This window comes from Ornithorhynchus anatinus, chromosome X1, assembly GCF_004115215.2.
Source record: "Ornithorhynchus anatinus isolate Pmale09 chromosome X1, mOrnAna1.pri.v4, whole genome shotgun sequence".
NCBI lineage: Eukaryota > Metazoa > Chordata > Mammalia > Monotremata > Ornithorhynchidae > Ornithorhynchus > Ornithorhynchus anatinus.
The window spans coordinates 108,607,926-108,634,775 of NC_041749.1; the positions used below are offsets into that span (position 1 = coordinate 108,607,926).

The window sequence follows — 26,850 nt, forward strand, 5'->3', positions numbered from 1 at the left end:
AGTCCAGCCCGGGACTCACTCCGACACCCTGAGGCTTCATGGCACGGAACCGGGCCAGGGCTAAATCCCAGAGCCCTTCCCCTCTTCCCCCGCCCCCTCCCACCGGAGCCGGGGACCCAGCCAGCGAGGCTCACCCGGATCTGGTTGGGGGGGGAGGGGGTGGGAAAGAGGAGAGGAGGGGGACTAAGGAGAGAAGCGTCATGGCCCAATGGAAAAAGCACAGACCCGAGAGCCAAACGACCCGGGTTCTAATCCCGGCTACACCACTTGCCTGCTGTGTGATGGCGGCCCTGACACTTAACCTCTCTGCGCTTCGGTTTTCTCATTTGTAAAATGAGGATTCGATACCTGTTCCTCCTCCTATTTAGAGTGGGAGCCCCCTGTGGGACAGGGACTGTGTCCAATCTAATAATGCTGGTATTTGTTAAGCGCTTACTATGTGCAGAGCGCTGTTCTAAGCGCTGGGGTAGACACGGGGTGATCAGGTTGTCCCACGTGAGGCTCACGGTTAATCCCCATTTTACGGATGAGGTAACTGAGGCACGGAGAAGTTAATAATAATAACGTTGGCATTTGTTAAGCGCTTACTATGTGCAGAGCGCTGTTCTAAGCGCTGGGGTAGACACGGGGTGATCAGGTTGTCCCACGTGAAGCTCACGGTTAATCCCCATTTTACGGATGAGGTAACTGAGGCACGGAGAAGTTAATAATAGTAACGTTGGTATTTGTTAAGCGCTTACTATGTGTAGAGCGCTGTTCTAAGCGCTGGGGGAGATAGGGGGGTCATCAGGTTGTCCCACGTGGGGCTCACGGTCTTCATCCCCATTTGACAGATGAGGTAACTGAGGCACGGAGAAGTTAAGTGACTTGCCCAGGGTCACACAGCTGCCAAGTGGCAGAGCAGGGATACGAACCCATGACCTCTGACTCCCAAGCCCGGGCTCTGATTACTTTACATCTACCCCGGGGTTGAGAGCGGCGCTTGACACGTAAACACTTAAACGCCATCATTATTATCAGGAGGGAAGATGAGCAGCACGGCCTAGCGGATAGAACCCGGGCCTGGGAGCCAGAAGGACCTGGGTTCTAATCCTGCCTCTGCCAAAGGTCTGCTGGGTAACCTCGGGCAAATCACTTAACTTCTCTGGGCCTCACTTACCTCATCTGTAAAATGGGGATTAAGACTGCGAGCCGTAGGTGGGACAGGGACTGTGTCCAACCTGATTAACTCCTCTCTATCCCAGCGCTCACTACAGTGCCTGGCAATATAGTAAGTGCTTAACAAATACCATTTAAAAAAAAAAAAAAGATGAAATTTCATACTGAGGACAGTCAAAGAGCTCTCTCCAAAAGGCAACTTAAACTGTCCTAAGACACCAAAAATCAGGTTTGGGAAGGGATGGGTACATTCACGGTCAAGTCCCTGTGATGTTGCTAGTTCCTGGGTTTCCCATCTTTCTGTCTCCCCAGCCCCGGCCACCCACCCAGCCGAAGCAGTGTGGCATAGTGGAAAGAGCACGGGTCTAGGAGTCAGAAGACCTGGGTTCTAATCCTAGCGTCCCCCAGCCTGCCGTGTGACCTTGAGCAAGCCACTTCACCTCTCTGTGCCAGTTCCCTCATCTGCAAAATGGGGATTCAATACCTGTTCGTCCTCCGTGACCCCCATGTGGGATCTGATGACCTTCTATCTACCCCAGTGCTCGGTACAGTGCTTGGCATATAGTAAGCGTTTAACAAATACCACACATGATTATTATTATTACTACTATTATTCCCCGCCAACTTATTCTTTGGGTCCCCGGGGCACTAAGGAACCAACGCTACAAGGGAGAGCATTTGATGGCACTCACTACAGCGCGGCTCAGTGGATAGAGCCACGGACCTGGGAGGCGGAAGGACCGGGATTCTAACCCCGGCTCCTCCACGTCTGCTGCGTGACCTTGGGCGAGTCACTTCACTTCTCTGGGCCTCGCTCCTCTCATCTGTAAAGTGGGGATTAAGAGTGAGAGCCCCATGTGGGACAGGGACTGTGTCCAACCTGATTAACGGGTATCACATTACACAGAACCGTGCTTGGCACGGAGTAAACACTTAAGTTTCATTATTATTATTATTACCAGGAATCGAATACTCCTAAGACACCCCTCCTGGGACGTCAAGTTGACTCCCAGCGCTTTGTTCTCGTAGACAACTATTACAATTGCTTGCTGTTCCCCCCCCCCCCACCCTTGCACCTCTCTAGTAAGCACATCTTTGATAGCGTACACGATGTTCCGCTCTCCTCCCTGCCTCCTTCCACCACCACCCCCGGCCCGGCGATGGGTACAATAGAGCAGGTCGTCTCTCTTGATTTAGGGGGAGAGAGAATCCTATTTGCAAGCTCCCTAAGGATGAAATACTTTACGAACGGATCACAGTAAGCCCAGGACGGGGATGGGAAACAGGCAGAGGGCGTTTGGTTCCCCTAACTACCCTTTAAATCTTCCAGTTGAAGAGTTGGATTTCGTCTGGATAAACTTCCTTTAAAAACGCTGATTGGCTAAACTTCGGCTCGACCCCACAAGAAGTTTGGTTAGATTCTGCTGCTCGTAAATGAGTGCAGAGGTCAAAAGACATACTACATGCAAGAACGCGCGCGCACGCACGAAAAAGCATCTGTGGGGAAAAGATCTGGATTCCGTATTTCTGGGCTCCAATAGATAAATTAGAGAAGCGGCCTGGATGGATAGAGCCCGGGCCTGGGAGTCGGAAGGACCTGGGTTCTAATCCCAGCTCCGCCACTCGTCTGCCGTGTGACCTCGGGCAAGTCACTTCACTTCTCTGGGCCTCAGTTACCTCATATGTAGACTGTGGGCCCCATGTGGGACACGGACTGCGTCCCAGCTGATCTGCTCGCATTCGTTCATTCAATCAATAGTATTTATTGAGCCACGAAGCAGCGTGGCTCAATGGAAAGAGCCCGGGCTTGGGAGTCAGAGGTCGTGGGTTCTAATCCCGGCTCCGCTGTGCGACTGTGGGCAAGTCACTTCACTTCTCTGGGCCTCAGTTCCCTCATCTGTAAAATGGGGGTGAAGACTGCGAGCCCCACGTGGGACAACCTGATTCCCTTGTATCTACCCCAGCGCTTAGAGCAGTGCTTGGCACATAGTGAGCGCTTAAATACCAACACGATTATTATGGAGCACTTACTATGTGCAGAGCACCGTACTAAGCGCTTGGAATGTATCCACCCCAGTGCTTAGTACAGTGCCCGGTACATAGTAAACACTCAGTAAACACTAGTAACACATAGTAACACTAGTAACACCTAGTAACACCAGTAAAGACTCACCCAAATTCCACATCCAGGCTTTAGAGCCAATTTTGGGGGGGGGGGGGGGGTCACTCGTAGGCACAGGGCGAGGGATTCAACTATATCTCCTTCGGGACGCTCAGTGCCTAGAATTCAATGGTCTGCATCCTGCATTCTCCCCCGATTAGACTGTAAGCCCGTCAATGGGCAGGGATAAGAGCCTGGGCTTCGGAGTCAGAGGTCACGGGTTCGACTCCCGGCTCCGCCACTCGTCAGCTGGGTGACCGTGGGCGAGTCGCTTCACTTCTCTGGGCCTCAGTTCCCTCATCCGGAAAATGGGGATTAACCGTGAGCCTCACGTGGGAACGACCTGATCACCCTGGATCTCCCCCAGCGCTTAGAACGGTGCTCTGCACATAGTAAGCGCTTAACAAATACCAACATTACTATTATTATCTGTTGCCGAACTAGACATTCCAAGCGCTTAGTCCGGTGTTCTGCACACAGTAAGCACTCGATAAATACTATTGAATGAATGAATGCCCACCGTGTCTAAAGACGCTGACTGCACAGTTGAGCGGCGGCCACGAAACAGAACGGAAGCAGCTGACTGGTTGCCCACGTGCCGGTTTAACATCCCCAGCCACTCGCAGTTACAACTCAGCCTGCCAGGGGCCCCTGGCTATATTCAGCTCCTCGTATTCTGTCCAGTCCAGAGCCCTAGTTCAGTTTGCGGAGACAAGAAACCCGGTCCATTCGTTCGATAGTATTTACCGAGCGCTCACTATGTGCAGAGCACTGTACTAAGCGCTTGGAACGTACAATCCGGCAACAGATTGAAACAATCCCTGCCCCACGACGGGCTCACAACCTAAACTGCCTCCTGGTACCTACCCTCTTTTTTAATGTATAATAATAATTAGGGCATTTTCTTAAACGCTACGTGCCAAGCCCTGTTCTAAGCACTGGGGGGATACAAGGTAATCAGGTCGTCCCACGTGGGGCTCATAGTCTTAATCCCCATTTTACAGATGAGGTAACTGAGGCCCCGAGAAGTTAAGTGACTTGCCCAAAGTCACGCAGCTGACAAGTGGTGGAGCCGAGATTAGAACTCATGGCTTCTGACTCCCCGGCCTGGGCTTTTTCCACGGAGCCACGCTGCTTCTCTATAACATATATATAAAAATGACTGTGGCGTTTGTTAAGTGCAGTGTGGGTTAGTGGAAAGAGCACGGGGTTGGGAGTCAGAGGTCGTGGGTTCTAATCCCGGCTTCACCACTTGTCTGCTGGGTGACCTTGGGCAAGTCGCTTCACTTCTCTGTGCCTCAGTCGCCTCATCTATAAAAAAATTGGGGATTAAAAAATGTGAGCCCCACGTGGGACAATCTGATTACCCTGTATCTACCCCAACGCTTAACAAATACCCTAATTATTTATTACTACTATGTGCCAGGCACTGTACTAATGACTATGGTGGATACACGCAAATCGGGTTGCGTGTAAATCGGCCCGCGGTTTCAGTGCCCATCTTCCAGAAGGAACTCAGGCACAGAGAAGTGAAATGACTCGCCCAAGGTAACCCAGCAGATGAGTGGCAGAGCCGGGATTAGAGCCCATGAACTTCTGACTCCCAGGCCTGTGCTCCATAAATGCTTGTTAAGCTCTTTTAGGGTTCTAATCCCTAAAACCCAGGTCCTTGCTCTATGCATTAGGCCACACTGCTCTAACAATAACAACAATAATAACAATAATAACCCTCTGCTCATCTCTTCGATGGATTCTTCACACCTATGTCCAGGCAAAAATGAAGTTATAGACTCCCATGCTAAAATATCTTGGAGAGACCGAGCAGTTTCATAACATTTTTCAGACACGTTGATCCTGTTCGAGAAACAATTAAACACCAAGAAATGAAGAAAGAAAAAATTCATCTGTAACATTTATTTTGAGAACTTAAAATCTGCATTGTACAAAAAAATCAAACTTAGAAAAAACCCTACATGTCATTGTTTTTCCCCCTAAAAATTAACATTCTATCCATGAGGAAAAAGTATATAAAAAAACCCACGCATATTGTTCCAGTCTGCCAGCAGTTAACTGTAATTGAAAAATATCCCTGTTTTGGTGAGGTATGAAACTGCAAACCTTACTGTTAGATGAACAACCTACCATCCATTCACCCAAAAAATCCCTTGACAAATCATCAGCTTTTACATAGCAACTGCAAAAAATTTTACTTAGAAAACCTGTTCTGTGTTTTGTTGGTTTTTTTTTTTTTTTTTTTTAAACTCTTATGGCTCATAATTCTCCATTTCCTGGTAAATTGGTCTTACCGAAATACATCCTAGCATCCAAAGCTATTACACGGTCTGCAATGCCAACGTCAGTGTTGTGTGGCTCCGGTGTTACGTTTTTTTTTTATCCAGAAAAAAAAAAATCATCCGATTGGCAAATTCAACATTTCAGTGCTAAAAAAAGAGCCCAGTCTTTCAGAAGAGGACCAAAGGCACTTTAGAATGGCTTTAGCATGTTCCACAACGGCATCCTGGATCAGAGCCAGACAACCCAGATAGTTTCTTAGACAAAAAGAGAATCCAACAGAGGTAGAATATGGTCTTGCCCCAGTTCTTTAACTGAATGCAGGCAGAGGGGTTTCTTGTATCGAGAAAAGACAGCTGGCGGGGAATGGCTTTAACTTTTTGATACAAGCCCAAAAACATAACAAAACAATAAAAAACTGGGTTCCCTTTAACTCCCTGATAACCCCCGGGGCGGGAACAGGCCCAACCCCTAAGCAGCACGTAGCCCAACTTGAATAAAAGGGTTGCCAAGATAGATCGTAAGCTCACTTCTATCTTCATGGACAATTCCACTGGCCATTTAAAAAAAAAAACAACAAAAAACAAAGGAAAAAAAACCACACAAAAGATTGTTCTAGCATCCAAGCCACTTTCTCGGGAGTGGAGGAGGGGGAAGAGCTTTCTGAGAACTCAAGGGCATAATCATTAGCAGCCTTTGCCGGAAGTAGTTTGCAAAATTCATTCAAAAAGGAAAAAAATAGTTTGTGTCGCTAAAACGGCAGAAAAACAGAATGCAAAGTCCAACGTTAAAATAATAATAAAAAAAAAAAAGCCACAACACATACAAAGTAGATTCCTCAAAGTTTATAGGGGTTTTTTTTTGTTTTGGGGGGGGGGGGGGTTTGCTATTGTTTTTTGGGTTTTTTGTTTTTTGTTTTTTGTTTGTTTTTTTTGAAATGAGGAAGACAAACCTTTTGGGGAAAACTACTTGTTTAAATTAAGCCCACCGATACCCATCGACAAGTTTTATAAAAAAAAACAAAAACAAAAAAAAAAAAAAAACAAAGGGAAGAAGTGCTTTACAGAATCACCGGCCATTGCCATAACCCTGGAAGAGCTGGCTTAGGATGGTCTGCAGAGGTTGATTGACCTGCATGGCATAGCTTTTGCCCAGATCGTAGCGGCACGCCGGGCAACTATACACCTCAGCCCTGAAGGAACGATCCAAGCAGTCCTGCAAAAAGAGTTCAAACAGTTGAGAGCCTCTGGCGATACTTGCCTCGACCAACCGATCAATGGTATGGGCTGATTCCCCCACCGTGTACTAAGCGCTTGGGAAAGTACACTGTAGCAGAGTTGGAAAATGCGCCCCCCCCTCCCCCCGGCCCCCCCCCCAAGGCAAGTGAAGTGAGATAACAACCGTTGAAAGTGCTTTCAAAAGACATACTGAGAAGCGGTGCGGCGTAGCGGATAGAACAGGGGCCCGGGAGCCAGAAGGCCACGGTTTCTAAGCCCGGCTCCGCCACTTGTCTGCTGTGTGACCTTGGGCAAGTCACTTCACTTCTCTGACCCTCAGTTACCTCGTCTGTAAGATGGGGACTGAGAGCGCGGGCCCAGGTGGGACAGGGACTGCGGCCAACCCAATTTGCTCGTATCCATCCCAGCGCTTAGTAACAGTGCCTGGCACATGGTAAGGGGCTTAAATACATAATTACTATTATCGTCATCACTAATAGCAACAACAATGATCATAAAGCGCCACACAGGTTCCACGGTCGATCGCATTTTCCGGAGGGGAGGGGACCCATTCCCACCAACTCTACAAGCGGGTCTTACCTTGCACACGTTATGCTGACACACTGTTGTGATGGGCCGGAACACCACTTCTTGACAACAGATACACAGGAAAGTTTCTTCCACTTTATTCAGGAATTTCTGAAATTCAGAGGTCGATTCGTCCTTATGGCCCCACGCACCCATTTAATATCCCCCTCTCTCATTGGACTCAAGTTCTTTCGGGGAAGGGACTTTTTTTTTTTTTTTTCTAGTTGCTGTTTTTGATTTTTAAATGCCCAAAAGGTGCCCGGGACAGCGCTCGGCACTCGACGGGCATCCACTAAACGGGAATCTTGAAAAATGATAAGTTTAGCCCCCAACCGGGAATTGAGGGTCTGGGATTCCATCAACAGAACAGAAGGGCCCGCCCCTCTTCAACTGGACGCTGAAAAGCCAGGCCGCGGCAACCGGGATGGTTGTGAATCCGGACCGAAGCCCGTCAGATACTAGAGGGTCACCTTTCCTTCAGTTTTTCACCCTTGGCTTAAAGCAGGAGCGTGCTTGCTAAGCCCTGGATATGTCACATTCCTAGTTAAGGCTTTACTACAGTGAAGCCCCACTTCCTGGAATGACATGCCTGAGGCCATATAATAAACTGTCCAGAGTTTTTTTTATATTAAAAAAAGGAAATCATGAAATCATCTGCTGAGCGATCGGAAGTCAACAGAAGCAGCCCGGCGGAAAGAGCCTGGGCCCGGGAGTCAGAGGACCTGGGTTCTAATCCCAAACTCTGCCAGGGGTCTGCTGTGTGCCCTCGGGCAAGTCGCTTCACTTCTCTGGGCCTCGGTTACCTCATATGTAGAATGGGGATTAAGAGTGTGAGCCCCATGGGGGACAGGGACTGTGTCCAACCCGACTTGCCTGTATCCACCCCAGCAGTTACATCAGTGTTTGGTAGAGTAAGCTTTAACGAGTACCATCACCGTCATTATCATCATCGTTATTATTGCTATTATTATTGACACAAAATAACCTCTACCCCGCCCCTCCAATTCAGGAGAAGAGTGGCAAGGGGGTGCTGGTGACTCAGGCCCTCAACAGCCCAGCCCGGCCTCCTCCCCAGCCACCGCCGGCCATGGGACGGCAGCTCTCTGGGGGGAGAGGGAAGGGGGCGGGGGGCGTCTAGCTCGCAGGGAGGGTGCGGGGGCTCCCCTAGGGCCAGCCCCAGGGGAGATGTGGATTGAGAGCAAAGGAAAGTCCAGACTGACCGGTCCATCCTTCAGTGCTTCCAGTACTTCGTTCCACAGCTTCTCGTTGGATTCGTCGTCTCGGATGAGGGCCTTCTGCTGAGAGGTCAGTTTGTAGGGCTCCACTTTTGTTTTCTTCGGGGTTCCTCTGGGAAAGGCCGAAACAGTCTCCCCACCACCACCTGACAACAGAGAGCCGGGAGGGGGGCGGTCAGCCAGAGGCCGGAGGCGTGAGGGGACCCTTCCCAAGGCGGTCCCTCACAAGACACCAACCTGCTGATTTCCTCTTTCTTTTTCCCTTCCCTTTCCTCGGGGATTCTAATTCCTCGTCACTCCCCTTCTTGTTCTCTTTCTCCTTCTCCTTGTTGGCCACGGCTTCCAGATAACCTTCAGGGTACTGGGAGAACACAAACAGGTCAGGCAAAGAGAGACATTCCGGCCCGCCGGCCCACGCCAGGCCGACGAGAGCTCACTCCGGAACGACTCGGGGGAAAACGTCTCCGACCGAAAGCCGGCTCCCGCTGGAGGGCCGCAGTGCCGGCTCCCGTCGGCGTGTTTTCGTCTCGCCGCGTTTTGAAATCCCCCACTGTGCCAAAATTACGTTCCAGAGACACCTCCCGACGACCCCAAGAGGGGGGAGGCTTGGATTACGCTTATGCTCTCGGTAGTCATTAAGGCGCGTTAAATAGTCTCACGCCAATTTATTCAGACCGTAGAGCAGACGAAAGGAAAAACACCACGAAACTCGGTTCTTCAGTAGGCTCCCGGGAGAAAAGATCTGGCACCCAAAGTAGGGTTCTTAAATGAAAACGAAGGGTTCGAGATGACCGACTTGGTAAGCGATAGCTTAGTGGTGCCACTTAACACGATATCCCAAATGAAGTGATAAATTCCATTCACGGATTTTTCACAGGATTTTGTTTGCTTGAAAGGGAAAGGGGCAAAAAAGTACATAACTTTTAATTAGTCCCTTGGCCAACTAAGCTGCCCTACCCTAGTTAGACCCTGTCCAAACACAAGCAAGCCAGGAAGGCCCAAGAACAGGACAACCGTCCAGAACAGAGAAATCCATCACCCAGGCTCCGGGGCTTCCTCAGGAACCTACCCGGGCTTGCGTAGGTTCACGGAAGTGGCCCACACCGAAGGACGGATGGGGGATACTGCTGGGGAAGTAATCTGCTGGGTGACCTTGGGCAAGTCACTTAACCTTTCTGAGCCTCAGCTTCCTCATCTGTACAATGGGAGTGAAATCCCTGCTCTCTCTCTCTCTCCCTCACAGATTGCAAGTCCTCTTGGGGACGGGGGCTGTGTCTGAGCTGATGATCTGTACTGAACCGAACACCTGGTCCGTCCAGTTCTTTGGCACACAAGAAGTGCTTAATACTATTACTATTATAAGCAATAATAACAACAACAACAAATAAAAGAGGGTACGCTTGGGCTGACTGAGCAGCGTCACGCTCCTCCCCTCTGCCAGCCCACCAACTCCCAATGAAGCCAAAGCTTACGCTAATTACTGGCAGTCAAGGACAACGCTATCTTATCCTCACTGCCCAAGTGCCACTGGCAAGTGATGTGAAAATGAAAATGAAACAAGCCCCACCCTCAATGAAACTGGGGGAGTCTCGCAATCCCCAACACCCAGAAGAACACCGCGCGGAGGGCGTGGCCCCTCCGGGCGGAACATGAAGCTGAACCAAAGACAACCTGCCGATACCACCCGGTCCCCGCGGCTGACTCCGTGAAGCGGACGAGATGTCTGCCGTGCCTTACCTGCATCGTGAGGCCAAGTTTTTTTATCCTGTCCTTGCCTTCCTTGGTCCAGGGGCCAGGCTCCTCATCATCCCTCCTCAGGAGGTAACGCCATACCAGGAACCCCGATTTCCCCTTTTCCGGCCAATACTTCACCACCTGCGAAGGAGCAGGGATCGACGGCGACTGAGCGGCTTGCCAGTTCAAGATGGCGGGACGGGAACCCAGCCCAGACTCGCGGAAGGAAAAGGAGAGGCCGGGGGCGGGGGGGCGGCGGCCGGGACCCCTGAGGTACCTTGTAGATGCCATCATAGCGATTCCCCTCAGCGGGAGCGTATTTGCTATGCTTCCCTCCTTTGACGTTCCGGACGACCCGGACGGGCTTCCCAGCTCGCCAATCCTTGGCTTCGGCCCCGTCTCGGTCATTGATGGGAGCGCTGCAGTTCAAAGCCAAGGCTCTGCGAGAGGCACGCGAGACAATCGATCAGTTCTCAGTTTGTTTCTTGTGGGTTTTCTTTTATGGTACCTGTTAAGCGCTTCCTATGTGCCGGGCGCTGTCCTAAATGCTGGGTGGGTACAAGTTAATCGGGTGGGGCACGGTCTCTTGTCCCGCGCACGGGCCTCACGGTCTTAATCCCCATTTTGCAGATGAGGTAACTGAGGCCCAGAGAAGTGAAGCGACTTGTCCAAGGTCATACAGCAGGCGAGTGGCGGAGGCGGGATCAGAATCCAGATCCTCTGACGCCCAGGTCTGGGCTCTAGCCACTGGGTCACGCTGCTTCTCGTGACAAGACCAGGGAGGAGGAGCTCAGCCTTTCAAGGAGCTGGAGAACGCGGAGGGGGACGGAGGGGCTCGGTTCCGACTCCGGACTTCCCGCATTAATAGCAACTGTGGTATCCGTTACGCGCTCGCTACGTGCCAGGCACCAAACTAAGCGCCGGGGTGGATACACGCAAACCGGGTTGGACCCGATCCCTGTCCCACGTGGGGCTCCCAGTCTCAATTCCCATTTTACAGACGAGGGACCCGGGGCCCGGACAAGTGACTTGCCCAAGGTCACGCAGAGCCAGGATTTGAGCCCGTGACCTTCTGACTCCCAGGCCCGTGCTCTATCCACTACGCTACGCTGCTTCTCTGAATACGTGTCCTCCTTTCCAACTTGAAGTGGCTGGAGAACTCGAACAGCCGAGGCCGGAGACAAAGGAACCACGCAGGCCTTCGGGTCAAGCCTCAAGCTTGAAACCCTTCCACGCTCTCCCCAGAGCTTCCTCTTCTGCAAATGCCCAAACCGTCGACCGCCACGGGGCAGCGGGCCAGAGACAAGCTGGGAAAAAGGCCCCACCTGTTCATGTTGGTGAGTTTTTGATCGCAGGACTGCTCCGCCGTCCGCTTGTTGCCAGAAAGGTCTCTCCCTCCACTGCCTGTGTAGGTGAAAGAATTACCATGGTCCTGAAACACACAGACAACAAGCCGGTCAGGTTTCGCCCAGGTGCAGAGGAGAGAGGCATCACCACCGCCCCCCCAACCCGCTACTCCGGCTCCCGGACCGAGCCCCTCGTCATCCAGGAACGGCAGAGAGCCACTTACCACGTCGTCCTCGTAACCCCCCGCCAGGACCAATGAATACGCCCCGTCGTTGCTTCTCCCGTGGATCCCTGCCACGTGAGGCCTGTGAACCCCCGACTCACTCACCTAGGAGAGAGAGAGGGGGGAAGTCGGGTTTCTGAGGGGGGCGGGGGAGGTCCGTCGTTGACGCTTCTTCTCCAGGTTGCCAATATGGTATTTAACCAGACGTTTCTCGTACTCACGTGTTCGTACACACTCACACGCCGCCCCCCCCCCCCCGTCCTTTCTCGCTACAAAACCGACGCGCTGTTTCGTCGCAAAACTGGCTCTGCTTTCATCCTGTCCTCCTCCTCCTCCCCGCCACTAACTCTAAGTAATCTGTGGCTGCGGGTCTTCCTCGTTAGATCGAAAGTCCCTGGAAAGCAGGGACTCTGTCTTTCCCCTCGATCACTCTCTTCCCAGTGCTCAGGACAGCGCTCCGCGCCCGGCCATAGCAAACGCTACTGACCGACTGGAACTCGCTGCAGTTTTCGCAGGCACCGAGTCTCTCAATTTGATACCTGGTTGAGACGCCCCCCCCCCCCCCACCCCCCAACACACCCCCACACACACACACCCCCACTTCCACTCATGCGGGAAACTGGTGCTTTTAGGGAAGTAGGTTCATGAAGGGCACGACCCAGCGGCAAGAGGAAGGGCTTAGGAGTCAGAGGTCGTGGGTTCTAATCCCGGCTCTGCCGCCTGTCTGCTGCGTGACCTTGGGCAAGTCACCTCTCCGTGCCTCAGTGAACTCCACTTTAAGTGGGGATTAAGACGGCAAGCCCCACGTGGGATAGGGACCGTGTCCAACCCGATTACCTTGTATCTAACCCAGTGCTTGGCACACAGTAAGTGCTTAACCAACGCCATAATTATTATTATTAGACTAAGCTCATTAGGGGCAGGAAACGTGGCTGCTAATTCTACTACGCCGAGTGCTTAGAACGGTGCTCTGCAAACAGTAAGCGCTCAAGAAACACCACTGACCGACGAAGGCTAGCGGAGGACTGACCCCCTCTAAATGTCGGGGAATAAATCATGGCGGCTAAACGATGGATAATCGCCACGACTACTACTAACAGCGGCAGACCTGTGACTTCCGGCGGATCACCGCCGGCATTATCGAGTGCCTACTGGGTGCGGAAGACTGTGCCGGGCCCGGGGAGGGGGCGAGGGGCTACTAGGGACAGAGGCGGCCGACTCGGAGCCTCCTAGCCTTAGGGCACCACGTCGGGCACCCGGGAGCACAGGATGGGAGTCGTGTTCTCGGCCCTCGAGGAGTCCCCGGTCTGACGAGGGAGACGGGCAGCCACCCGTCGCCAAATGTTCGATAGGTTAAAAAGAATACGAGCACAGATACGAAACGATAAAAACAAAAGGAAGCAATTAAACCACTGCTGAGGGAGCTGATGGAATGATACGGTGAGAGGACGGTGGGGACGCGGTGCTCCGCGCACAACGCTGTCACTTACTGCCGCTGGCCAGGATGACTGTGAGAACCCGGCAAGCGAGATGTTTTTTCCCCTCCCCCTTTCAACATCTTGGGTCAATATGGAAAGACTGATCGGCAGTGGATCGAACGGACGCTTTTCCCAGAATCCCCGGCGCTCAGACGCCCGCGGGACGCCCGCTCCCTCCCTCGCTCCCGTCCACTGACCCATTTGCCACTGCCGGGTAGGAGCGGGGCTGCAGAAAGCTGCAGCCACAGAGCCCAAAGCTTACCTTCCGCTGGTCTCTGTGACTGGCCGGGGCGGAGGTAGGGTTGGGTTCGTCTCTCCTCCCTCCCACCCCTGATATCCGCCCACTTTTCCCCAGCGCTAAGTACAGCGTGTTGCACAGATGTCAGCCATCTGTTCTACAGAGGTCCCACAGAGTAGGACCTGTTCTACATTCTTCACAGAACCCCCGCCGGACCCTATCGAGTTCCGGTCGATGCTCTCCCTCGGCCATCGCAAGGGGGTCTGGGAGAGATTCGCAAGCGTGGGGTTGGCCCGCCGCCCCGTCCACCGTTCACGGTTCACCGCCTTCCGGACGCCAGCTTCGAGATAGCGCGGCCTCCGTGGCTCCCCACCCGGAGCCCCCCCGACTCTGACCCCCGTGTCCTACGCTCCCGTCTCCCTCCCTCCACCTCCGAGTCTCCCCCGAGGCTGCCCCTCTCTGCTCCTGTCCACCGCCTTAGATCGCCGCCTCTTTCCCCGATCGGATCCTCTCCCCGCGACTAGCGATCGTCATCTGGTGGTCTCTCGCTTTTCCAAGATGGCGCCACCGCCGGCCGGGTCCCAGCCACGCCTCTCAGAGCGGCCGAAGAGACCCCGAGGTGAAACCGGCGCACCGGCCCACGGGCCTCCCGGATAAGGGAAGGCCTCCCCGTTGCGCCTGTGGATCCGTCCCACATCAGGCCCACCCGGTCTCCACTCCGCTTCCTTCCGTCCCGATCTTCAACAACAAACAGAGCCTCCGCCCGAGCGGAGCCACCACCTCTGGCGATTTCTGCCTGCCAGAAACCATCCGTCCGCTACGGCCGTCTCCTAACCATCCGTTGCTACGTCGTGTCGGTCAAACCTGGCCTAGGCCCGCTTAAGTTCAGTTTACGTTCCTCGGTCTCGTCTGTCGCCGCCTCCCTCCGCCTCCGTTCACTGCTTGCTGGGTGACCTCGGGCAAGTCACTTCACTTCTCCGGGCCTCAGTTTCGTCATCTGTAAAACGGGGATGGAGACCGGGAGCCCTCTGTGGGACAAGGACCGTGTCCGACCCGATCGTCTCTTATCTACCCCAGCGCTTTAGTACGGTGGCTGGCACAGAGTAAGCGCTGAATACCACGGTTATTAACTCCAAGTGAGGACCGGAGCAGTTCTTAAGAAGTACAGCCCTAATGCCTCACCAGGTGCGCGGCAGGGTGTTCAGTAAATGCTAGCTCAGTAAACGTTGATGCCGGTGAGCGACTTTGCTCTCTCCGATCAGCCGGGAGCGACAGAGACGTTGCGGCGTTCCCCCGAAGGGTGCTGGCACTCGGCGGCATACGCGACCCGGAACTCCCAACCGTCGGGACTCCCGGTTCCGTGGGTCAGCGCCACCCAACGTCACCCCCCGGGCCCCCCCGTCGGAACAACTGTCAGAACGTTGGGGTGGTTGTGACTGCTTAGGAGTCACGGGAATCCGCCTCCTGACTATCGCGGGCAAAGCACCGCGTTAAGCCCGGAGCGGGTGGGGCGGGAATACCCGGGAGAGAATTAATACACGGTGCCCGGCCCTCCGGGGGCTCACCATCAAAAAAAAAAGGGGGGGAGGGGGAGGGGCCCAGAGACGGACAAGACGACAAGAGCAACAACGTCGAAGACCAAACTCAGAGACCTGCGGGTCCGCTGGGAAAGGGAACCGGCAGGGGACTGCCCGATGATCCAAAATGGGTGGGCCCGCTCCCTCTCGGGGCCCGGAGGCCCGGGGAGGGCGTCCGGAGAGAAGGCGACCACCGTCCCCCACCCCGTCCCCCCCACCCCCGCGTCGGGCGGTGCCGCGGGAGGACGGCCAAAATCCCCGGCAGCCGGGCGGGTCGGATGGGAGGCCGGGGGGGTGCGTGGCCTCGCGGCTGGCGATGGCCCCGGATGAGGCGGCAAGAGGACCGGCACGAGTTGCCGGTGGTGCCGCCCGGAGGTCCCGTCGGAGCGCACGTCTATATCGAGGGCGGCCCCGCCTGGAGCAGCGCCTGGAGCAGCGCGGCAGGGCCCGAAGGCTCCCCCGGCCCGCACCGCTCCAGCGAGGTTCCGCTGCTTCTCTTCCGGTTTCTTCACTGACTATACCCGGTCAATCCACGGCGCTCCGCCCAGAGGGAGCGGCACTCCGCAGACACTGTTGATCGAGCGAGCGCTTCACGGGTCCCGGCTCCGCCCGCGGAGGAACGTCTCCCGAAGCTCTGCGCCATCGTTGGCGGAGGTTCCCGTCCGTCCGAAGAACCGCCCGGGGCATGTCCGTGAGGTGGGGGGGCCCGGCCGGGCTCCTAAAAACGGGCAGGCCAACGTGGGCGGCGAGGTCCGCGGCAACTGCCGAGGCGGCAGCCGCCCGTTGGCTTATGGCGCTACGGCAGAGGAGCGGCACCGGGCTGGGGTCCCTTCGGCCATCAGCGGATCCTGCGCATAAGAAACCTCTGCGAGCACTTGGCGGCGGGCTGCCCCCCTGCCCGCCTGCCCGCTCGGTGCAACCACTGCCCCAGCGGGGAACACGACCGGCAGGGGTGACGAGCCACCGGCGCCGGCGTCAACTCCTGCGCGCGGGTCCTCGGCCCTCGACGCTCCGGGGCTGGACCGAGCGAGGCTCCTCCGGCGTGGATGACGGGAGCCCCCGGTATCGTCGGCCCTGGGTGCCGAGCACCGGACCGAGCGCCTGGGAGGAAACCGAGGGGGTCAAAGATACGCTTCCTACTCTCAAGGCCTTACAATCCAATGGGGGAGACAGACACCGAACCCTTCACCGCTTAGGAGTAAAAGGAGAACGCCGAGGGGTCGCGGGGGAACTCGTTTCAGTCCTTCAAGAGGAAAGGGCCCAAATCAATTAACGGCCCGGGTGCCGAGGTGGTGACTGGGAGGACGGGACCTGGGGAGAAGCCACGTCACTGGGGAAGGCCTCGCGGCGGCGGGGTGGAGGGGGGTGGAATTCCCGGGGGTCCCCAAAGACGGGGAGAGCTGGGGTTCGGGCAGATCTGGAAGGGGAGGGAGCTCTAGGCGGCGGGAGGCCAGAGGCGGGAGAGGGGACGGTGAGAGGCAGTAAGGGGATTCGCTAGGGAAGAGCCAGAAGAGGGCAGCCGAGCAAGGAGGGAGAACCGGTCAACAGTCCGCTGGCCGACGGTCAAGGGAAGCGGAGAGAAACGGGGAGCCGCCGGGGGCTACTGAGGAGGGGACGGGGCGGGAGCGGAAGGACGCTTTAAGGAAGATGACCTGGACCGAAGAACGTGGAAGAAGAGGCTGAAGAGGGGTGAGTCCAGAGATCGGCGAGGAGGCCGACACCGCCATCCGACCGAGCGAGGACGAGCGCTTGAGCCCACGGGGGCGGCCATCTGGGCGCAGAGGAAGGGGCGGATCCGCGCGATAACGCGGCGGGAGAATCAGCGGGATCTAGCCACGGAGGGAAAGTGGCTAGAACAGAAAGAGGGCGAGGAGTCCGGGGTGACACCCGGGTGCCGGGCTTCCCCGCGGGACAAGGAGGGCGGCGGTGTTAATGGCAGATGAGAAAGTCAGGGGGTGAGGGTGGGCTTAAAGTGGGAAGACGAGAAGTACCGCCTCAGACGCAGATCGAGTCTGAGGGGCCTCTGGGACACCCAAGCGGAGATGTCCCGGAGAGGCGAGAGGGAACGCGGGGTGGCAAATCAGGCGTGAGGCCGGGGCCAGAGAGGGAGGTCTGGGAACCAACCGTCTGGAGGTGGTTAGCCGAGGTTAGACGGTAAGCTCGTCGTGGTCGGGGAATGTGCCTGCTTACCGTTGTATGGTATTCTCCCAAGTACAGTGCTCTGCACACAGTAAGTGCTCCATAAATAACGCGACTGAATGAGTGAACGAGGCCACGGGAACGGATGGAGCTCCCGGAATGAGCTGTACGGAGAGGAGCGTTTAGAGGACCCGAACGGAATCTAGCCCGGGACGCTCGGAGTCGGAGGGTTGGGAGGCGAAAGGCCAGTCAGCGAATGAAACGTAGGAGGGGTGGCCCGCGGGGCAGGAGAGAAGCACGTCGGGGAAACAGAGGCAAAGGAGCACTTCCAGGAGAGAGGAGCGGTCGTCCGCGTCTCCACGGTGGGCCCACGAGTCGAGGAAGCCGGGGACCGGGACAGAGTAGACCGCACTGAACTTGGCCTTGTACGAGGAGGTCATCGCCGACTCCGGAGAGGGCAGGTTCGGTGAGCTCGGGGAAAGGGTTGGGAGAGCAAGTGAAGGTGGCGGGCGGATGGCACCCGTTTTTTTTCCAAGGAGTCTGGAGCAGAAAGGGAGAGGGGAGACGGGGTGACGGCTAGGCGGGCGAGACGGGCTCCTGCTTGAAGGCGGAGGGGAAGGCGCCGCCGAGGAGCGGCAGGTCCAAGATGGGCAGCGGGGGAGGGAAGGTGAGAGCAAGAGTGATCTCTCTGCCGGGGTGTCTGCCCTCCCCACCTTTTAGATTGTATGACCCTTGAACCGCCTGAACCCGTATCTTTGCTCCTTCCCCCGCGCTCGGTACGGTGCTCGGCCCAGAGCGAGCACCGAACAGATACCAGAAACCACGACGGTAAGAAAAGTAAGGCAGGCCAAGGCACGGTAACGGGCCCCGGCGCCCGCGTTTCCCATCGGCGGACGAGGATCGCCTCGCCCGGCTTGTCAACCGCTGAATCCCTAGGCCGGGAAGGGAGGGGGAGGGAAGAGAAGGAGGCTCGTCAGCCATGGGTTTTAATCGACGATTAAAAGTTCATGGCTGCCACTGCCAGTCTCTGGGGCGTGGGCTTCGCTTAGTCATCGGGGCGCTCGCGGTTTGGGCGGCTTCTAGTCCGGTTCGAGGGTGGCACCACATGCCCGAGGTCCACCGGGGGTGCCCGAGGGCAGGTCCCGTGTCAGCCCCCTCCCGTCCCCGCCTCAAATCCCAGGGCAACCCTGGACCGTGCCCCCGCCTGCCCCCACCCCCGCCCCCCCCCCCCCCCCGGCCACCTCCGGTTCCAAGGGGTGCCAGTTGACAGTGAACCGCGGGGTTGGGGGAACCCACACGGAAACGACGACGACGACGACGACGACGACAAAAATACCACATCATCGACAACAGCGATCGACCGAGGGTCTACCGTGCACTGGGCCCGACGCTGTCGGGGGGAGAGGGGCGCGGGTGCCCCCCCCCGCCCCCCGGCACCGTGCTGGGCGCTTGAAGAATATATGCAACAGAAGAAAACGCCGCGGCGTCCCTGCTCTCAAGGCGCTTACGGGCTCATCCATCTGAAATCAGTCACCAAAGCATCATGCAGCTAACGGGTTCCTACCTGCACTCTGAATTTCCACATGGTACCAACTGGAACCCCGGGGATGGGTCCATAGTGGTTAGAGGGAACGATTGTGCACTCCCTGGTGCGGCCAACACACGCCATGCCCTGTTCGGGGGACAAAAAAGGGACGCTCGTGAAGCACTCTGAACTGGGCCGCCGAAATGGCAAATAAACCAAGCCCAGAAACGGGTGAGCGGGTACCTTGCCCCAGTCTCTCTGAGAGGATGATGTAGCAGATGCCATCTTTGCCTTCTTTTTACTTTCCTTCAACTTCTCCCCAGCCAAGACCACCTCGCTCGCATCATTCCGACATTCTGGGCAATACCTACGTTACAAACCGGTAAAATGAACCGCCGATCGTGGTCTCGGACATCTGACGTCAACCGAGCCCCGGGGCGCGCGCGCCTCTTCCTTCCTACCCAGCCTCAGTGACTTTCTACAGCACCAGACGACGGCTTGGAAAAGAAAAAACCTGCAGGAGGGTCTTTGCTGGGGAAGGGGGGAGGATCTACTCGGGACCAGGGAGGAAAGGGAATGGGCACAACGTAGCTCATCCAAGATTTCCTCGCTTCCCCCAACACGAAACAGCCCCGGCCGCTCCTCTGAAAGTGAAAGGCACGCTTGTTTCCACCAAGGCTCCAAAATGCAGCAGACTTGCAGGAGAGAGCCTGCCCTACTTAGAAATTTGGCCGCGAGTCTAATCTCCAGCCTCGCTGAATTTTCCAGTAGACCACAGAGGAGAGAAAAATCACTACGGAATAATAAGACTATGCCAAAATCGCAAGTCGTTAAGCTTTAAGACTCCTGAACTTTCAAGCTCTGTGAAGACAGTACAGACGACATCAGTCCCGGCTGTCGGATGCCTCGCTCGAGTCCGAAATTCAGGGGGGGGGAGATCATGGGTGCCCATGGGCATTCTGGAGCGGCGCCACGGTTCATTCGAGGACATCGGATCATAAAACCATGCACCGCGCCATCCTCAGCCGAACCACCGTACCCCCCCCCCCCCCCCCCCGCCGGCCCCAAACCCTCCCCAGGGGTCCGCCCAGCTCAGGATTCTATCTCCGCAAGGAACCCCGAGCCAACTGGAGGAACCGACCGGCGGTGGCCCCCCGGACGTCCGTTAAGAGCGGACCTCCTGGCGGCCCTTGTCGTTCCCTCTAAACTTGTTGCCGACCGCTCCTCTGCCAGGCTAGCCGGACCCTTCTAGCTCCCCCTAACTCTGCCGCAGGTGACCCGCAGAGGGGGACGGGGGCGCACGTGCCCATCCGTGAATCCAGCCAAACCCACCTATGTCTCCGGGCCCTATCGACTTCCAGAGTATCTCTTCCAAGATCCCTGTTTTAGATGGAAGAGCCCCCGGGGGCCAAATGCCCAGAGTAGGGGAATCTCTCTTTAGACGACTCGCCAGTCTCTCGAGGCGGGGCCCCCCGCCCAGAGAAACGGCATACCAGCCCAGCCATACCATACCAGTCCCCCCCGCCCCCCACCGCCCCGGCCCCCCTCCCCCACCCCCTGGAGACTTACCAGTCCTCATCATCGGGAATGCTGCTGAGTGGGGGGTTCAGGCAGTAGATGTGGAAGGCCATATCGCACTCATCACACATCAGCTGCTTCTCCGGGTCCTGTTTCCCCCCACACACGTGGCAGGCGCACACCCTGCAGGTCTTGTTTGGGTTGTCCTTGCAGTGCTTACACACCGGCCCGCTCTGCCCTGGACACAGAGAGCGAGCCGTTAATCACCTGGCCCTCTCCTATCTCACTCACCTCACCACTCTCCTACTACAAACCCAGCCCGCACGCTTCGCTCCTCTAATGTTAACCTTCTCCCTGCGCCTCCCTCTCGTCCATCTCAAAGCCGACCCCTCGCCCACATCCCGCCCCCGGCCTGGAACGCCTCCCCTCCTCGAATCCGACAGACGACGCCTCTCCCGCCCTCCTCGGAGCCTTATTGAAGGCACATCTCCTCCGAGGGACCTTTCCTGACTAGGCCCTCCTCTCTTCTCCCACTCCCTTCTGCGTCGCCCTGACCTGCTCCCTTTATTCATCCCCTCTCCCGGCCCCGCGGCGCTTAGGTATATAACTGTAATTACTTTATTTTTATATTAATGTCCGTCTCCCCCGCTGGACTGTAAACTCGCTGTGGGCAGGGAATGGGTCTGTGGTACTCTCCCAAGCGCTTAGTACAGCGCTCTGCACACCGTAAGCGCTCAATAAATACGACTGAATGAATGAACAAATGAATGAATGAACTGGCTACCGGATGTACAGATGGGGTGAAGAAAGGCAACTCTCCCCTGGAGAGGTCTACTCACCCACGACCCTTAGAAAACGTAAGGGCTCTCGCCGGGAGAGGGCTGAGCAGGCCCGGCAACTTACTTTTTAGTGGGTTTTCAAAGCCGACTGGGCTCCTGCTGCCTGGCTCTTCAATTTTGTAGATTTCATCCACAAAGGATATTCTACAGTCATTGAGGGAGTCACCGGCATCCCTGAAAGAAAACGCCCATCAGAGAGTGGCTTCCGCCCCTCACCGAGGCACACGTGAGACCACCTCGCGCCCGGGAAAGCGGCTCACGGGAGCAACCCCGACCCCTCACATCCTAAAACAGCTCCAACAACTTCCTCCTGGAAGGTTTCAAGAGAAGCGGCGTGGTCTAGTGGAAAGAGCCCGGCCCTGGGAGTCGGAGGACCCGGGTTCTAAGCCCAGCTCTGCCACGGGCCTGCTGTGTGACCTTGGGCAAGTGGCTTCGTTTCTCTGGGCCTCGGTTCCCTTAGCTGCAAAGTGGGAGTCCAATATCTGTTCCTCCTCCCCTGTGCGACCTGAGGATCTTGTCTCTATCCCGGTGCTTTGGCATAGAGTTGGTGCTTAACAAGAACCAGTTTTTGTTATTGGTATTATTACAAATCTGGTCCTGCCTAGCTCTCCATGGTAAACTCCGAGGGCAAGAACTGGATGCTTCCAAGCACCTGATTGACCTTATCATTATTATTATTGTGGTCTCGGCTCAGCATTACTCTCTGCCTCGTACTACACCAGGCACCGGGGCAGAGACAAGATCATCAGGTCGGACACGGTCCCTGCCCCACATGGGGCTCACGGTCAAAGTGGGAGAGGGAGAACATTTCACAGAGGAGGAAATCGAGGCCCAGAGAAGTGAAGGGGCTTGCCCAAGGCCAGCCAGCAGACAGGTGGTGGAGTCAGGGTGAGAACCCAGGTCCTCTGACCCTCAGGCCCGGGCTCTTTCCACAAGGCCACGCTGCTTCTCCTAGGCCCCGGCGGCTGGGCACCCACTACGGCACTGTGCACCCTCGATAAATAAAGACGACGACGACGGATCCATATTGCTTTCATTTACGGAAGCTCTCTACTAAGGCGGGAAAGGAGGGTCGGTTAGCTTGATTTTTCCACCTAGACAGTGGCACGACTGTGGCTTTCTTTAATAACAACAATAATAATAGTGATAGCGGTATTTCTTAAGTGCTTACTAGGTGCCAGGCACCGTATTAAGCATTCAGGCGGCTACAAGCGAATTGGATTGGACACGGTCCCTGCCCCAAGGGGGGCTAACGGTCTCTATCCCCATTTTCCAGAGGCAAGAACTGAGGCCCAGAGAAGTCACTTGCCCGAGGTCACACAGCGGATAAGCGGCAGGGCCGGGATTAGAACCCATGACCCTCTGACTCCCAGGCCCAAGCTCAACCCACTTGGCCAGGCTGCTTCAAGGACACTGCGGGGCCTGAACGCAGTTTCGCCAGCCGCCACGCCCGTCGGTCCAGGTTGGTCAACCTCTCGGCGAGCAGCCGGCTCGGCTCCCCGTGGGCAGGGACCCCATCTGCTGTATTGTCCTCTCCCGGGCGCTCGCTACAGGGCTTGGCCCACGGGAAGCGCTCGATAGACACCAGCGATCGATTGAGAATCTGGGACGAGAAAGGGACAACAGATTTTTCTCCCTGCGGTCCCAAGGGCACACACAAACGGGCCCGGGAGTCAGGAGGACCCGGGTTCTAATCTCGGCTCCGCCACTAGTCTGCTGGGTGACCTAGGGCAAGTCACTTCTCTCGCACTCCGCTCCCCTGCCGCTCACCTCCTCGCCGGCCCCCGTCGGCGCCCATCCCGTCGTCGACCCCCGGCCCACGTCCTCCCGCTGCCCCGGCACGCCCTCCCTCCTCGCCTCCGCCACACTAACTCTCTCCCCCTCTTCAGAGCCCTACTGAGAGCTCACCTCCTCCAAGGGGCCTTCCCAGACCGAGCTTCCCCTCCTCCCTCTGCTCTCTCTCTGCCCCACCTTCACCTCCGCTCAGCTAAGCCCCCTTTTCCCCCCTTTCCCTCTGCTCCTCCCCCTCTCCCTTCCCCTCAGCACCGTGCTCATTTGTCTATATTTTTACGACCCTATTTTGTTCACGAGGCGTCCGTCCCCTCGATTCTATTTACCGTGACGGGCAGGGATCGTCTCTAGTCGCCCAACTGTCCATTCCGAGCGCTCAGTCCAGCGCTCTGCGCACGGTAGGCGCTCGGTAAATACGAACGAATGAATTTAGGAGTTAAAGGCTAGCCCGGTGGCCAGAACCCAGCACGAGGCCAAGCGGCTTTCCCTCCGACAGGGCGGGATGCGAGCAGCCCCGGCCGCACGTGGACCCGCTCCCCGCCAACCGCTTCCTCGCTCGCTCTCTTGCTCCATCTTCCGGGGGCCCCTCTCCATCGCCCGGTGGGGGCGGGAAGGGGGGAGGAAGGGGGAGAAGGGGGGCACGTGACCTTCCGGCTGCAGTACAGACCCACACCGCTTGGTGGCCTCCGAGGCCCTCGGGCTGCGGCACCGGGTCGGTGGGGTGCGCGCTGGGGAACTGGGCCGGCGCCCCCCAGGACCCCGGGCTAGCTACTCCGACATCCCCGTCCCCCCGACCCCGCTCCTTCCCTCCTCCCCGGGCCGGCGGGCTTCATCATCGCTCGCTTTGTCTTTTCCATTTCGACACCTTATCGCTCTTCGGAGCGTACCCCCTTCGTCGTCGCAGGTCAACCCTAAAGAATGCGCTGTGGGGAGCGGGCCTTCCTGCAATTAAGCCCTACTTCCTGGAGGCGGAGAGCGGGGGGGGGGGGGGGGGGGGGAGGGGCACCGCCTGGCGCTTAGACCAGTTTTCCCTCCTCCCGGGACATCAAAGGAGTCGAATCCCCGGCTCCGCCATTTGTCTTCCGCGACACCGCTTCGCTCCTCTGGGCCTCAGTTACCTGGTCCCTAAAATGGGGATGAAGACTGTGAACCCCACGTGGGTCAACCGGAATAGTCTGGATCTACCCCAGCGCTTAGTAAAGTGCCCGGCACACAGCGAGCACTCAACGGATACCGTAAGGGGGAGGAAAAAAAAACCATCTGGCTCCCTAACTTTTATAACATTTGGCAGATGACAACCGTGACCCAGGTCTGTTTTCCCGGAGTGGTGGGAGGCGCCCAGGTGCCCACCGAGTACAATTTAACACTTTTCTTTTGTCACTTGTGGAATTTTGACTGGCCTTCAAAGGCTCTTGCGGCAGGAGCATAGTAGGAGCAGCACGGCCTAACGGATTGAGCCCGGGCCTGGGAGTCAGAAGGGCCTGGGTTCTAATCCCGGCCCCGTCACTTGTCCGCTGTATGAACTTGGATAGGTCACTTCACGTCTCTGGGCCTCAGTTTCCTAATCTGCAAAATGGGGGCTCAATACCTATTCTCCCGCCTATTTAGACTGTGAGCTCCACATGGGACCCAATTATCTTGAATCCGCCCCAGCGCTTAGTACAGTCCTTGGCCCAGAGTAAGCACTTAAATACCACAATCATCATCATCGTCGTCGTCGTCATCGTCATCTAGCACTTATTCCGCACTGAGCCCCGTACAAAGAACCGGGGGAAATGCGTTCAATAGATGTTGGGGATAAGACCCACCTCCCCACCCGCCATCCCTGATTTTGAGGCGGTCTAGAGGATAGAGGACAGGGCTGGGAGTCAGAAGGACTTGGGTACGAATCCTGGCCCTGCCGTCTGTCTGCCGTGTGACTCTGGGCAAGTCACTTAGCTCCTCTGTGCTTCGGTTCCCTCATCTGTAAAATGAGGATTAAGACTGGGAGACCCGTGTGGGACACGTGCTGCGTCCAACCTGATTGGCTTGTATCTACCCCACAGCTTGGCACCAGTAAGCGCTTCACAAATACCATAAGGGAAAAAAAAAAAAAAAAAGGCTCACTTACCCGAGGAGTAAATTTGCATACATCTCCTTAATGGTCCTGGTTTCCCGTTTCCTCAGAATCTCGGCATCGTACCAGAAGCCCCTCTCTTTTGGTTCATCGGGATTGTAGTTCACCATCACCACTTGCCCAACTTCCAGCTGGTGCCACTTCAATATGGTCCGGGCCCGAGCTCGAACATCTTTGGAACTCAGCTGAACCACTCCATTCTCTGGGTAGCTTGGAGAAAGCGATAACAGCCCATCAGCGGACAAACCCGACACCGGGTCCGGCGAGTGGCCGGAAGGGACTGATGTCCACCGGGGACCCGGGGGGGGAAGCATCTGGGCTAAGGAATCCCACCCGACAGCTGGCTACCCAGGCTCCACCTGGCTTGGACGCGGGACTGAGCCCCCTCAATCCACAACCTCCCAAAGACCCTGGTCGTCGCAAGGAATCGGTTGAGAAGCCACGTGGCCCAGTGGCTAGAGCCCGGGCCTGGGATCTATTCACTCGGCTCAGCCGCTTGTCTGCTGCGTGACCTTGGCCAAGTCACTTCACTCCTCTGGGCCCCAGTTCCCACATCTGTAAAATGGGGATTAAGACTATGAGCCCCTTGTGGGACAGGGACTGTATCCGGCCCGATTATAAGCGCTTAACAAATACCATTTTAAAACTAACGAACAAAAAAAAACTTGGAGAGTTGATTTCAAGTGTCAGTAAGAGAGAAGAGAAGATGGGGAGACGAGAGGTTAGTCAGGGAAGGCAGCCTGGAGGGATGAGATTTTAGAAGGGCTTTGCAGGTGGGGAGACAACTCAAGCACCGAGTTCAGTGCTCTGCAAATACCATTAAAAAAATAAGTAAAAGAATCCCCAAAGCCCTGGGTTAAGAAGCTGAAAAAGGGGAGCCCCCGACCCTTCGAGGACCTTCAGTGACCCCCCAGAAACTCACTCTTCGTATTTCACGTGATATGTAATGTCCTCTTCAGCGACAGCTGCCTGTACCTCTGATTTGGAGCTGTTGTCACTTGACTCATTCGTTGTTTTGTCTCTCCTCGTCACGTTGACAATCTGGGCTTCGAACCAAGCTCCCATGTTCATATCTCGGGCATCTACAAATTCATTGATCTGAGGACAAGAAAATGATAAGCCCACATCCAGGCGGCTCCTCGGTTGGACTCACGGTCTGCCCGGTCCGGGACTCTGCCTCCAACAGTGGCACTGGGATGCTTGGAGGGACGCTGTGAGGGGAGGGGGGAGGGCACGCCATCACTGTTCTCCTGGACACCCGTCCTCGTGGTTTAGGGGTGGATCATCTCGTACCGCTAAATCTTCCCTCCGTCTACCAACTACACTGTCCTCTCCCAAGCTCTGCACACGGTAAGCACTCAATATGTACCTTTCATTAGCTGAACATCCCTAACCAGGGACTCAGATCCAACCCCCCTCCGGAATCTGCTGCCCCTCCACGCCCCACCCCGCTTCCTGTGGGGAACAGATTCCATCTGCCCCCCATCCTGGCTAAATCGATCAATCCATCGCATTTATTGAGGAATTACTGTGCGCAGAAGACCGTATTAAGTGCTCGGGAAAGTAAAACGTAACAGTTGGCAGACACGTTCCCTGCCCCCAGTGAGCTTACAGTCTACAGGGCAAGAGAGACTAATATAATTACCAATATGTTCATAAGTACTTTGGGGTTGA

The 26,850-nt window shown here is 56.1% G+C and overlaps 1 protein-coding gene across 1 annotated transcript in view; it reads right to left on the bottom strand.

Annotated features, from left to right (window-relative positions):
• Positions 1-5,218: 5,218 nt before the first annotated feature.
• Positions 5,219-26,850, bottom strand: part of UHRF1 (ubiquitin like with PHD and ring finger domains 1) — a 37,922-nt gene continuing 16,290 nt past the window's right edge. The window contains exons 4-17 of the mRNA XM_029051974.2: positions 26,099-26,274; positions 25,171-25,386; positions 21,334-21,443; positions 20,482-20,668; positions 19,156-19,279; positions 18,952-19,059; positions 11,956-12,060; positions 11,711-11,817; positions 10,663-10,825; positions 10,389-10,526; positions 8,889-9,012; positions 8,637-8,797; positions 7,429-7,527; positions 5,219-6,826 (exon numbers count right to left, since the gene is read on the bottom strand). Of these exons, the coding sequence (XP_028907807.1) occupies positions 6,680-6,826; positions 7,429-7,527; positions 8,637-8,797; positions 8,889-9,012; positions 10,389-10,526; positions 10,663-10,825; positions 11,711-11,817; positions 11,956-12,060; positions 18,952-19,059; positions 19,156-19,279; positions 20,482-20,668; positions 21,334-21,443; positions 25,171-25,386; positions 26,099-26,274 (1,965 nt within the window). The 3' untranslated portion in view covers positions 5,219-6,679. The remainder of the gene's footprint in view (positions 6,827-7,428; positions 7,528-8,636; positions 8,798-8,888; positions 9,013-10,388; positions 10,527-10,662; positions 10,826-11,710; positions 11,818-11,955; positions 12,061-18,951; positions 19,060-19,155; positions 19,280-20,481; positions 20,669-21,333; positions 21,444-25,170; positions 25,387-26,098; positions 26,275-26,850) is intronic.